This window comes from Seriola dumerili, unplaced genomic scaffold (assembly GCF_002260705.1).
Source record: "Seriola dumerili isolate Sdu_G_001 unplaced genomic scaffold, Sdu_1.0 BDQW01000035.1, whole genome shotgun sequence".
Lineage (NCBI taxonomy): Eukaryota > Metazoa > Chordata > Actinopteri > Carangiformes > Carangidae > Seriola > Seriola dumerili.
In genome coordinates, this window is record NW_019174290.1 from 4807076 (window position 1) to 4821728 (window position 14653).

At 40.0% G+C, this 14653-nt stretch overlaps 1 protein-coding gene across 8 annotated transcripts in view; it reads right to left on the reverse strand.

Annotated features, from left to right (window-relative positions):
- dclk2 (doublecortin like kinase 2) overlaps positions 1–13179 on the reverse strand; it is a 42649-nt gene extending 29470 nt beyond the window's left edge. For all 8 annotated transcript variants that reach the window (XM_022738154.1, XM_022738152.1, XM_022738149.1 and 5 more), the window contains exons 1-2: positions 12387–13179; positions 7200–7537 (exon numbers count right to left, since the gene is read on the reverse strand). In XM_022738154.1, the coding sequence (XP_022593875.1) occupies positions 7200–7537; positions 12387–12792 (744 nt within the window). In that variant the 5' untranslated portion in view covers positions 12793–13179. The remainder of the gene's footprint in view (positions 1–7199; positions 7538–12386) is intronic.
- Positions 13180–14653: the final 1474 nt, after the last annotated feature.

A 14653-nucleotide genomic window follows, 5' to 3' on the forward strand; every position in this document is an offset into this window, starting at 1 on the left:
ATGCATTGATTAAACAATGAAAAATAGGGAGATCTTATTTTCTGCCTGCCCAGTCAGCTTTGAGATGTAAAATAGGGTTTTCTCCCAAAGGCAGCAGCTGATTCTGCTGGCCCTGATAACCAAGATCTACAATTAACATTCAGTCTGAGGAGAAGCTTTGAATTGAGGAAGGAGAGTGGACAGAGATGTATTGTATAAAGATGCACATCCATGAACACGTTCAAACACAAACACACACACACACACCTGACAGCTGCACTTTAACCCTCCCATCCAGTTTATAAGTCTAATTATCTGGTGGTGGCCAGGGCTCCAGTGGGGGGCTTTTGTGTGTGTGCGTGTGTGTGTGTGTGTGTGTGTGTGTGTGTGTGTGTGTGTGTGTGTGTGTGTGGTGTCTGTGTGTGCATCAGCAGGAGGGGGGTTAACTGGGTGGCTGGGACCTGTGATTTGATTTTGGAGGAGCAGATGGCAGGCTGCTGCTGGAAGGCATTTGGATTGTGTGTGTGTGTGTTTGTATGCGTGTTTAAGGGTGTGTGACTGAGTGAGTGAAGAGCTTTACTTTCTAGGAGGGCAAAGTAAAGCTTTTTATAGAATCTATAGGGCTTTGTTCAAACTGGTATGCTAATATTGTGCTCATTTAAAAGAACTCATAATGCTACTAAGCCGATATGACCCTGAAACAAAGCACTGGCACCTCCACCAAAGATGGACACTACTTTTGACAACAGAACACACCACAGGTGTTGGGTTGCAGTCAAATACATGTAATCAAACTAATAGTTTAACTACATTTTGCAGTGGCTTGCTGGTAATTCAACTAAATTCATATGTACATAGTGATTCCAGTAGTTAAATCACTGTTTTTTCCATTTTTCTGCAGTTAACTACTGAAACTACAAACAATTTTGGGCCATAAAAGGATAGGAATGATTTTTTATTTTACTTTTGCATCTCTACTATAACGGAACACCCTTTGAACAGCCCCAACCGCTGTGAGAGCAGCCCAGGCAATGCATTCATCAGGCAGTCACCACCACACACTTGACCTTTGTGTAGTGGATGTACAAAAGCTAAGGGCGGGCGTTGCTCAGTGCTCACACAGTGACAACTTCATCATGGATGAACCTCCTGCATCTCAGCTTGAGGAAGACTAACCAAGGCTGTACATAGGCAATTATTGTATACAAAGAGTATTTTATTTGTTTGGTTTATGTATGACCTGTGAACAAGGAGGCGTTTTTTGTCTTGACTTTTTTGTATCATATTTTCTCTACCACATGTAAATTGTAAATTACATAATTTTTTTTGTAGTAGTTTGAATTACTTTTTCTAAGTGGCTTCATAAGGTAGTTTTGCTGTAGATCAACTTCTTGTCCACAGTCTGTCCTCTTAGTAGCCTAGTATTCATTTCTGTAACTCGCTCCGCAGTGATGTCATTTTCAAATACAGACAGCATATTTTTTCACTTTGGTGTAGTGTACCATATACTAATTATACACTGGGCTTGCTGAACTTGATATCGATCTTCTGGTCTGACTTGGGGTGGTTTGAAGGCAAACAAGCTTCCCAAAATGTCAGTGTTCTTTTAATAGGAACAGGCATAAGGAAATTCCCTCCTTCACTACAGCCAAGATTTAAAAACACTTTCCAGTAGGTACATCTACCAAAAATTTGTTATTTTATTTGGTGATTTTGAATTTTGAAAGTATTCCTTTATGGGTTGGATCTCCCTAATTCGTTCTCACAAAGCTGAAGACATTTTTTCCTTCCTGCTAATGAAAAGTTTTGGAGGTACATGGTTTTCATACTAAAGGGGCAGATGGGAAACAGGCTTCTGACTATCTAGCCACATCCAGTCAAGCTGTCAGATTATCAAGGCAGAGTCATACCTCCTCTTCAAGAAGAGGAGTTTCATAAGAGAAAGCTAATGCTTTTCCATTCAATTCTCCAAGTGGTTAACATATAGAAATAAAGATTATGTTATCATATATAAACAATCTATTTTACACTGGGAATTTAAAAACAAAAATCGCTTCAGCCTAAATTAAATACAGCACCTACTAACTTGAACTGAATTGCGTTATATTAACATGGACAGGATATTGTCAGGTGTCTGGCTCTGGTCACAGGATCAGATTACAGGTTTAATGGGTTAAACCTCTGATTTTGGACTTTTAATTCAATTTTGAGATAGTCCTGCTAAAGCAAAGAGAGTAATGCCTAACTACCACTTACTATGCAATAAAGTGCACTTCTTTACTTGACCTTGCACTTATTGAATAGATGTACTACTTAGTACTTACACTAAGGTCTCCTACTGCACTGAAGCTTTAGTGATGTCCCTCACTTGTAAGTCGCTTTGAGTAACTGTAAATGTAAAGACAAGTCTAAAGCAAAAAGTCTTTTTTCAGTCATCATTTAGACACTGTTGCGGTCTATCCGATTTCTGAGAAGAATATTCTCACCTATGACAAAGTAATTTGCTCAAAGCATTTTGTAAGAGTGCACATAACTGTCATGTGAAGGCAATAAGAATTTTTTTTAAGAACAAAAAAATCAATGTAGATTCTAAATAATTACAACATTATCACTTTCACAGAAGATCTGTTCAGGTTAAATGACAGAGCTGAAAAACTAGAACATAATCCAATTTCTGAAATGCAGCCTAACAACATTACACTGGCAATGTCTGTTAACAGCATCAGTTAAGGACAGGATATTGCAGAAGAATTTGTCAATATCAATTAGGTGTCTAATGCTTCCAATTTGATATATGTAAAAACATTATTTCCCTTGTCTACCATGACACATAACTTTTCTAAATAGTGTCTGGATATGACTTACTGGAGCTGAAAACAAGCCAAAAAGGCTTTTGATAAATTCTGACTTGATTTCTTTCCTTACAGTGATCCACCGAGGATGGCGTGCATCCTGTGCTCTCTACACCTCATCATTTCCGCTGACACAGTTGTCTTGTAAGACACCTGCCTCATAGGCATTTGTATTGACGTCTAATTGATTATTAAAATGGGAACTCTTGCCGAAAGATACTCCTGTAGAGGACTTGAGCATTTTGTGACACCATGTAAGACGAGTAATAGAAGAAACTCTAGTCTCCAACTAGAGCCGCTTTACAGGGCCAGATTGATGGATGGATGGATGCATTTGTGTTCCAGCAAAGATGAGAAATCATCTATCAAAGGAAGCTGTGAATAAAGGCTGATGTGTTTATCATTAAAAGTCCTGTGGTGAATATCTAAAGTAGCTACATGACACACTCAGCATGAGTTGTGTAATGAGTCATCTGTAATAGACGAGTATAATCCCAAAACAGTGTGTCGTGCATGCCCCAAATCACTACTGAAATGATTGATTTATGATTTTAAATATAAATGGCTAAAAGGAAATCACTGATTCGCGACATCAAATCCAGCTGAATTGCCATAAATGCTGGTGTTATGTTGGTGGTTGAACTGGCTGGCATCCATCTTCAATCCAGTAAAAGAACATTACAGTTGCTAAAAGCACCGCGGGCCTTAGTTGCTGCTTGGTTTGGGATTTTTCTTAAATGACTTGTCACTTGCTGCTAAATTTACAATCATTTTAGGAGCTACAAGCTGAGCATCGATGAATAATTTTGTGATTTCTACAGCGTTCTTTTTGGCCACATAGCACAGCATCTTTACAGTCTATTTATGGGCAAGACTGAAATGAAAGCATGAATATATCAGTTTTATTTTTGAAAAGTTTAGCTAGTGTATTTTATGCATGTGGTGCACACTGATAAACAGAACATCTATCAAAAATTTGAGAGCTGATTACCTTTTCTATAGCACCCAGATCATAACTTACTAACACGGTTTTAGGTCAATTTTTTCATAGGTTTTAAAAAACAAAAACAAAACTTTGGTTGGATGAAAGTAGGGCTAGGAAGGTTCATTGTAAAACACAACTGACAGACACTCCATTGTAACAACTGTGAAGCTCTAAGTTTTGGTTTCACTCACTGCAAAAAGTCCTGACGACATTATGGCCTTTAACAAACCATACCATACCAGACTCCAGCCAACTGCAGATTCCTGATTTTAAAAAAAAAAAGGAAGGGTGTGCCGTCGCAGTCTGGTGTTCTGCCAGCCTCTTCTCTCTTCCAATGATTAGTCAAAGCATCAGCTGGGTAGTTGGTAAGACAGGGTGGACAACATGTTACTATGACTAAAGTTAATGAATGCGAGTGCAGCCCATAAATGCTAATGATACAGTCCTCACAGCAATATGGAGCGTGACATGGCTACAGGTCTGCATGGCTGATCAACATGGAATCTACTGAGAGATGGAATACAAACACATCAAGGCTTAATGCCACTGATATTAGACTGAATGAGTCACAGTGGAGACCCTAACAAAATTCTTGCAGGAAGCATTAATACGTGCAGCTGTGGGCGATGCATTATTAAGTGATATTGCTTTTTGGCACCATGTTTTTGAACATTTCAAGCGCTGACATTACTTGACAACTTGAGTGTATGACGCCACATCTCCCCCACCCAACCCTGCTAATAATAAACTAAGTTTTCGGGGGGTTCAAACTCTAAATCGTGTCACCCATTTGGCCGCACCCCATTCAGTGATTTAACAGCTGGTGTTTTCCTTATGACAACTGATGAAAACACCTGCTGTGAAACACTGATTGGCATACGGCCAGAGAGGCAACATGCTTTACAAGTTTAAACAGAGAGAGAGCAGCTGTATTCTGCTCTTTGTGACTCAATGTTGATTTACCAGTTAAGGCTTGGGTGTATTAATAATTTTCTCAAAAAATAGTGAGTGTCTTTATTAATTGTATTACTTGGCGAAAGGCTTAGAGGACTTCCTGCACCACCTTCATAGTCTCAGAGGTACACAACTAGTTTAAGGGCATCCATCACAGGAAACTTTAAGCTAAGATAATGCAAATAAATACAATGATATTCTGGACACGGTTATGTAATCATTGTAAACTGTAGAGTGCTGGCCTGACAGAAAGGATGCTGGGCTGGCTCTGTCAGAGGTGATAAAGATCACTATTCTCATGAGTCATTTGTCTGGACTGTCCGGTACAGAAAGTTTCCTGTCGGTTCACGGGAAACAAACATCAGCTGCTTTGGGTTTCAGACTCTGATTCTCAGTTTTAACATTTTAGTATTTGAGGTTAGGAGATTCTTGTTTGTCACCCTTATTTGTTTTTTTTATTACAGCTCCATGTAAGACTAAGTATTACTCAGGAAATGCCATTTTTTTTGTGGCTCTGGACTAATTTCAATCTAAAAGCCTCACTGATGTTTCTGTAGTCTTTAACAGAATCATGACATCAGGTTATTTTATTAATAATCAACACCTCTCTAACAATGGAATTGTCCATTTATAAAAGTTCAATCCCACTGAAAATGAAACAATGTTTGAGCTCTTAAGTAGATCCAACAGAGCTATAATCAAGTATCCAAAAGTTCTTTCCAGCCAACTGCTTTTTCTGGATTTTATGAGTAAACACATTATTTGTGTAGTTAGAGCTGTGTTTGGAGTGAGGCATTGCAAAAGATACTATCATCAAATAAACCACAGAAGTAACCAACACATATAAACAATTGATTTTAGTGCAGTCTTTGACAGTTTAGACTCCAATGAAAGCATATTTTGGCCACTTCATTGGCATGCCTCTCACACACATGTCCTCTTAAGTTCCATAAAGCTTTCCATTTCTGTCTTTTGACATTTGTTTATATCACAAACACATGTTTTCACTGCTACACTGGCAGTAAACAGGACAATCTACCCTGAAATCCACTGATGCAAACAGCATGACCAGTTTCAAGAAATGTGAAGCGCTAAATGTGGCAGTTTGCAAGTAAATTTTTATTGTCTTTATGAAATCAGTGTTTTTGACTTAAATATAAGTCCAGTGAATGTCCAAGATTTTATTATCATTACCTAAAGACGGTTTGTATGTCGCATTTGGTTTTCTTAACACATTTCAGTTGTTTCAGAATTAACTGTAGTCACTGGATCAGGCTATGTGAAGCAAAATGTCTGAAATGTGGGAGCAATATATTATTCCTACTTAAGCTTTAAAAAGTGCAGTCTTCTCACGTTTGAAAGCAATTGCATGACATAATCAATGTCATCATTTGCCAATCTGGGAAAAAGTCGTACTCATTTTTATTCCCTGCTCTTGCCAGACATTCACACTACCTTAAACCTTCAGCCTGTCATTAGCCAGAAGTCTGTTTTATGTCTTTTGTTAAACCTTTGAAACTGGTGAAAATCACATAAATTTATTTATCTCACAAACGTTTAGGCTTACCTGGTTAGTTTTTAAACTATAATTCTGTATACAGAAAGTACATGATGTAGACCTCTTAACTGCAGGTCACTGCAAAGCCTCACAGAAGCCATTCAACTCTTGCAATACTTTAAGATGTAAGGTGACAAAACCTTTTCATTAAAGCTCCTGTTATTCTTAGTTTTTGTAAACTTGCTTTTTGGTGACGTTTCATAAATTAAAATAACATTACTTTATTTTTAATTCATATTTTATCCTCTACATTTGTCATAAGCTGTACTTTCACTTCCCTTAAACCATCTTCCTCATTTGAAGTTAAATAATTCTGTGAGATAACTTAAAACCATATAATCAATAATTATTATGTAAGACTTCTCCCAGATGAGCCAACATTAATATAAATCTTTTTGATGAGGGGCACCATGTGTTCAAGCTCACCTCATCTCCCAACACCAGGGAAGCTCAATGAGAATTTCAAATGGAAACATTACAATGGTATATGTGTCCCAGATGGATAGGATTATAGCGAAAACAGTCTCAAATGGCTTAATAGGGTTCTATGAGGTGGGGAGGAAACTATACTGATGGATATGGCAAAAGGCCTGAACTCTAAAGTGTATTCATTAGTGCCTTGTTGAAATAACTGTGGCGTGTAATTATGTATGGATGATTAAACAGGGTGTAATTACCTAGACTGCTGACACAGCTGAAGCCTATAAATCAGAGCGTTTTTTTGGAGATAAAACCATTGGCTAAAAAGCTCAGCCTTGCAGTTCCATCTGGTTTTCATATGCACATTGTCCAAGCTCGAAACAGTGTAGTTAACTCCCTCCAACTGTCATGTTATGTAATCTTAGTCTGAGTTCATGGTTAACAGACTCACCTGCCTGCCCTCCAAAGTGTAAAGTCTCCTCACAGCTCCAGAGTCCAACTTGATAGCATCCGTGATGTCAGTGAGCACCTGCTCAAAGGAGTGTGCCGTCTTCTTATTGAGCAGTATCCGAACTGCCTTGCGGGGTTTGACACCGCTGCGGATGACTGTGACGAGCTTCGGTTTGATGAAGTCCTTGGATTCCCGCTGCAGTTCATTCTTCAGCGGGATGAGGGAGGAGAGGGAGCGTGATGTGCCGGTCTTGATGCCCACTGACCAGTTGGGGTTAACGTTCTTGGCGTAGTCCACACGTCGGAAGGGTTCGTTGGAGGCGCACACGTAACTCTCACCTGCAGGAAGAAATAAATTGGTAGAACAGAGAGTCAAAACATAAATATCTCAGAAACCATATCCCTATTTGAATTAGAAAAAAAAACATTTAAAATGAAACATGTAATCTTCAGAATCCACCTCACATGGATGATATGCACAATAAAATACTGCTTCAACAAGACATTAGATGAACAGCAAAGAGTTAACATTCCTCAGATGAGACAAAAAAGGCACATTGAGAGGCCAGGCCAGCGTAACACTGTCCTCTCCCTTTCAGCTGTTGAGCTGCTGCACTGGCTTTCCTCCAAAGCAAAGCATTTTGTTTTATCTGCCAGCATTCCATTCGAACTGTTAACACGCAAATGTTTCCCCTTAAGAACAAAGTCATGTGGCAAGTACAGGGGCTTGGCCGGTAAATGAAAACCACGGCAGGAATGTCTGGTGATTGTTTTGAAGGCTGAGTGTTAGACGAGAAACCGTGAGTAACCGAGTGGGAAAATGACAGATATTTTCTCTTCAGGCTGCATTCATCACAAAAGTATTCACAAACAGTCAACTCTCTCTCCCAAGCAACTCTTTGCTTGTGATGAACTAGAGGACAAAGATCACAGAATGTCTCATCAAAGCTTTCTGCAAAAACAACAGCATGCACAAACTGAGACATTGAAAATGTGTAGCTTGCTAAAATGATGTCTTCCCAGCATGAAACAAAGCTCACTGAAGCCAAAATCCCGCAGACTTCTGTATTTGCAATTACATTACAGCTCATGCCTGCATCACTGCATCAATATAAGACCTTCACAGTGGCTGTGTGTGGTACATTAGAGGAACTGCAAAGCAATGAGACTGCTGGAAACAAACATGATAGTTAAAAAGCAGTGTAATGTTTAATCCAATAATTTTCTATACCACAGAAATATAGTAGTTATCAACCTAAAGAAAAGATTGTTCACTGTCTTTGGGTAAAAAGTTAAATTTACTGATAAAGAATCAATCCCATCTTAGAAATTTTGGCTGTTGGATATGTGTCAAGACAAACGAATCAAGCCACAGTGTAAGAAGGCCATATGAGACAGTGTGTCCCACGATACCCGGCTTTATTAAGCCTGCAATTAACCAAAGGCTAATTAAAAGGCTAGGACACAGCTGAGGGGACTGAGCTATGGTGGAAAACTAAAACAAAATATAACTGGGGCTGTCATTCATCTGCGCAAAAAAATGACAGAATACCGAGATGCCCTCAGATGGCGACTGGTGACAAGTCTATTCCCTGGAGTGCAGGGATCTCAGATGCAACCTCTCTCCGTTGATGTGAAGGGCGCCTCAGCCACCCGCCACCGGCTGCTGTCCTCATGTGGACAACAGATGAGGTCAACCTTAACAGAGCTGTCTAACCAATCCAGCAGCTTTTACTGCAGCGGTCACACAGCTGTCACCAATACAAAACCTAGGCGATGTCAGTAAATGGGAATCAAAAAACAGACTTGTCACCTTAAAACAACGAGGCGACTCCATGATCCAATGATATTCTCAGCATGTGTGGTCCTCATCTTTTTTTCCTGACTAAACCAGTATGACCAGCACACTATCGACTCCTCTGGGCAGACATACCACACCATCCTAATCTGTTGCTAAGCAAAATCTGTGCCAAAATTATCAAATCTCTTTGTTCTTCCATCCAAGAAAAACACATTTTAATTGTGTTTTAGTGATCACAGGGTAATTATAAAATGCCAAGGTCTAGTACTACCAAGATGCAGACGACCTCACCTTCATGTATCCATTAAGCATATACATTCAGGATGCTGCTCAGTTTTAGCCTGGAGCGACACCAAATGAACCCTCTACAAATTAGACATTCAAAAATATTCATGACGGAGTGGCGCTATCAATCAAAGATAATTGAAAACAACGTGGTTTAAACTGTCTTTCGGCAATGATAATAAAATCTTGGACATTCACTGGACTTATATTTAAGTCAAAAATAAAGACAATAAAAATTTACTTGCTTAAATTTTAGGCGCACGTTTAACTGTGAACTCTGATTCAGCCTCTACTGTCAGTTAATACTGATATAGGGGAAAAGGTTATAGCAATATACATTAGCTAGCAGCCATTAGTGGCAGCACTGAGAACAATGCTAGAATAGAGCAGCACAGCAAGGAAGACATTATGCACCGAAAGGGATTTTACATGGCTTGCATTGTTCTAAATGGCTCTCGCACGCCATTGGAGAAAGCTGTGTTTTTGTTACACCCACCATCTCCTGATACGCTGCAGAAAAGTTCAGCATGAGTTCACATTTGCGGTATTCTCTTCTTAATGAACTTCATGAGCAATGAATGACATCAGAGGAAATTAGAGGATTTCCTCAGTTAGTACAGGACTGAGATTCGTGAAAGGACATTACACATTGTTGCTGATGACAACAAGACGTCAGCACAGCTATAAAATACTCACTTTTTCTAATGTTGGAATGCCTTATTATCTTTAGCCAATTTCAACATTAACGTTAAAAGGTTTAATTTCATTTTCATTTTAAAGTTTTTGTCCAACTAAAGTTCCTCTGTCAGCAAATTAAGTACCCTCCTCCACACAGTCAACTACAAAGCTTCAGTATCTGCTACCTCTCTGTTGTTTTCCACAAGCACAGCAGTTCAAGTCGACTGGTTGGCTCAGTAATCCCGTCCAGCCATAAGGGGCACACTTGTGAACGGTGCTTGATTGGCTTTCCACACAAAAGAGACCCAGCAGGCCTCAATCAATGGGGGCAGACTGCTGAGCTGTGCAGTAATGTTCCCTCTCTCTTTAGACGGATAAGTAGAAAGGACAAGATACTGGTGCCGAGCCCACCTGCAGTCAGCCTCATGCTTGAGAGGCTTTGGTGGAAACTAGACAGCCTGTGTACCTGCTTATGATTGACAGAGGACAAGCAAATCATGAACAGCATTTTCCCCACTTAGCCATGATGGCATCTAAGCACGCAAATGATTTCAGTTGTCTTTGCTGAGGATTTGCTGAAACTTCTGTCACCATCTCAAATAATCTGATTGAAAGGAATTTCATTTTTAGTGCTCACAGTATTTTAAAAAATCTCATTTGAAAAAACTCATGAATATGAATGAATGTCTTTCCAGACACAATGTCCTGGTTACTCAAGATAATCCCTGGGCTTTCCTGTCAACAGTTTTTAACCAGGAACTATTGTAAAAGAAAATTGAATGGTGAAAACTGTAAACAGTGAAATGAAAACATTGTAACCCCTGAGGAAGGACGTGCAACATAAATTACTTTGAGGAAAACATTCCTCAAGAAGGCACACGTGTGGCTTAGTTAACTTAAACGTGAACAAATGAACATCTTAAACAGTACTCTGGCACGCACAAGAATTTTTATGATTTGGGTGAACTGATCCTTTAAATTCTCAGACAAAATGAGCTGTTGCAGTATCAGTCAGAGGTACAACTCTAAGCCAAGCCAATGCACCAAAAAAAAAAAAAAAAAAATCAACTTTTGCTCGATTTGCCAAACTAGTGATGCTACAGAATTCAGATCAGGCGCTGGCCTAAATCCTCCCCAGTCTCTCAGGGGACGGGGCATAGGAAATGAGTGTAGCACAGACACGAAAGTTTTAGGAGGATGTGAGATAAAAATAGACCTGCACATAAGAACAATGACAGCATCAGGAGGTCAGTGGATCCTGAGTATGTGTGGCCAAGCAGTAACCCCTCATGTTGAAAGAGGATTGCAGGCAGGTGACAGTTCAGACAGACACTGTCTGGGCTGAACATGAAGATTAACTTGTTACTGTGAGGTCACTGTCCCTGCAGGGAGAACAACACAGCAGGAAAGTGAAAGGGTCACTGACTGTTCTCCATTCGTGTCTGCAGTGCGCAACTGCCTCTGACACTGTGTTTGAAAACCAAATTTGTTTAGGAACTCCTCTCAGCCCTCTAGCTCCTCGGAATGACTAAACTGATCAAACAGCTGTGACTGCAGGAGGTTTTCTTCAGTGTCTATTATTTCTTAGTAGCTACTACATATTTTTTTTACTATAACTTAGTTTACATATTTTAAATTACATTTGCGGTCTTAAAAACCATTAATTCACCGCAATACTGCAATGCAATAAACAGATAGTGGATGAGGGAGGGAAACTTTTATCTTTCAAGCCCCCAGGGTGAGATCAAGATTTTTAAGAGCCAATGGACCCTGCAACAACAACAACAACACTGTCATCAAACATTTATTCCCAGACAGTGGGTACACATGCCCACATAAACTCAGCTCACAAATACAAAGAAAGTGGGGGAACGTGAAAGAAAGAGCCCAGCTGAGACCAATCTGCAGAGAGCTGTGGTCTGCTGCAGTGAGGAGGGGTCTGCTTGTCTCCATGCATGGCACTGGGTCAAACATGTCAGAAGAGTTATGTCAGTGACGTAAATTATGTGAATGATGTGAGGGAAGCTTTTCATTGCACCCATTATCCTGTAATGTTCGCCAGAGATAAATGGATGGATGTCTGTACAGTGGATCAGGAGAACTGACCTCAAAGTAACCTTTAATCTGACAGTGAAAACTTTCTCAATACACAACATATACAAATAAACAAAGCAGAGTCAGTTCTTAACATGTGAATATGCTCTGAGCGACCCTTAAAACCTCTGGCATAACTTGCCTGAGGGTGTAGTGAATATCTGCATGGACCAATGAGCCCAACATTCAAGGCAAAATGTAGCTTTTAAAAAAAATCGATTCTATGTGTGAATCAATGCACATTAGTGTATCATCAATATAATCATGTTGCGACCCCCTTTATGGCTTGTGGTGACATGAAGAGGTTATTACATCCATCATCACCCTTACCCTCTACTAACTCATCCATACTGGTGATCTTCCTGCCTCCATCCAACGTGTATAACGACCGGACTCCTTGAGGAAGGTTGACGTTGTCAGACAGGGACCGTGTGAGCTCCATGAGCAGAGCATCCAGAGACCTGAACCGGTCGTTGGACACGGCGTACACCAGACCTTTAAAATACTTGTCTCCATTGCGATAGAATCGCACTTTTCTAGCCTTCCTCTCGGATGTGAGGGACTGGAGAGTACGTGTGCGGTAGAAACTACAGTGCGCGCTGTGCGCCGGGCTGGGGACCAGACCGTTGCCTCTGGAGCCAGACTGGGACCCGGAGACCGAGTTGGTTCTCGGTGCCCTGTGCGGCTTCTCTCGTTCCTCAAAGTGTTCAAATTCAATACTTCTGCTTAGCGACATGTTGTCTGTCACTTTTTCTTCCTGCTTTAAGCGAAATCCCAAACAGAAAAAACTACTTTTATCCAGAAAGCGCTGAAGGGTCGATGTGTGAGCAGCCGGAGGAGGAGGGAGGATACACGTGTGCTTCTCCAGTCTCCACAAACTGTGTGACCACTGGCAACCGCAACTTGTTACAAGTCTAAACGTTGAAACACAGCTTCCAAAAGTTGAGAATAAGTCCACAGAAAGTGAATCCCGTCCTGCCTAAGCCGATGAATTGATTTTTTTTTTTTTTTACCTACAAAAACACAGCAGGAGCAATAATCCAAACGCCAACTCGGGATTATCCGGTTGAAAACGTGTCGAATAATGAGCAGCTGTGTTTGACAGACATTGCAGTGGACCTGCCTTTAGCTTACAAACAACCAAGGGATTTTACAAAACTTCGGCGTACCGCACCAAAACCCGCAAACCGCCTCCCTCTCGCCTTCACATCCTGTCTCTGACTGGTCGCTCGCTCAAGCTGTCAAATCAATGGATAATGAGAGAGGCGGAAGCCTTCCACGCCGCAGGGTCCTAGTGCTCCCTATTGTTCTGCTGATGTATTCAGGACCTGGAAACAATGGAGTTTTAACTCTCCTCCTTCATGACCTCAAATCTGGTCAAACTGTAAAAACACCTACATGACACACAACTTTTAGGTTCGTAAATTCTGGGTCATCAAAACAGATCTATCTGGAGATAGTAGATATCAATACCATAATAATAGCAACTATGTGTTCATCCGCTCTCACTATGCATGTAGGTGCACAGCAAGCTTCAAGCTAAACCAGAAGCTGGCCTTTGAGGTTTTTACTAGAAGTGGTTGTGAAACTGTGAAAACAGTAGGCTCTGCTATTGGACACCAAATTCAATGACAGTGATTACAACTCAGTATAGGATGAGATACCATAAAGACTGGTTACACCAAGGTGCTGTGAAGATGAGTGAGTATAAGGAAGAAACTGGGTTAGTCTACCAAATGTATAGACTAGCTGCAACATTAAGTCCCCAGAGGAAATACAACACAGAAATTAATCTAGCAAACATACACAGAGTCTACAAGTGTAACAGCAAAACGATAATAATAGAAAAACACAACAGTTAGCCCAACAGTAATTTAAAAGTTACATTGAATTTTGTATAGCTGCATGTTAGCTTCACACAGCTAGCTAGTTATAATGGCCGGCTTGGTTAGCAGTAAACTGATCACAGAAAAACAAGATTAATTAACAAACCACAAATCAACCATCACACACTTAGACATAATACTCCAACATGGGCATCCGGTGAGTAGATAAAAGATGTCTATTAATATATATTTGGTCATTGATCTAACAAACTGGTGGATGTAACAATGTCAGTTTCTGTTGGGAACCGAGCACCCAACTGAAACTGCTGGTAGCAGAATATTTGCACTACAAAGAACAGTGAATACTACAAAACTTCCCCTATGTAGAGAAATGTTTTAGAGATTGTATAATTAGTTTACATGACCACAAACTTAAATTTTTGACCAAATCATTTAAATCATTTATTTGTTTCATGTCCCCAAGACCTAAAGACAATTTTCTACCTTAAACCAAAATTTGTAATTGTAATGTTTGAATAGTCAATTGATAAGTCACATGAACTGCTCTTTGTGTTTAATATGTTACATAGCCTACATGCAAAAATAGACACAGTATATGCATATAGCATTCTCATAGAGTAGGAAGATACATACATAGCCTACATAGACAGTTATGTTGGTCCCTTAGGTTATGAAGACAGTATGTCTGCGTAGCAAATACTAAGACGGATGCTCTATGTCTGCCAAACAGTGAGCTTGGATTATACGGGC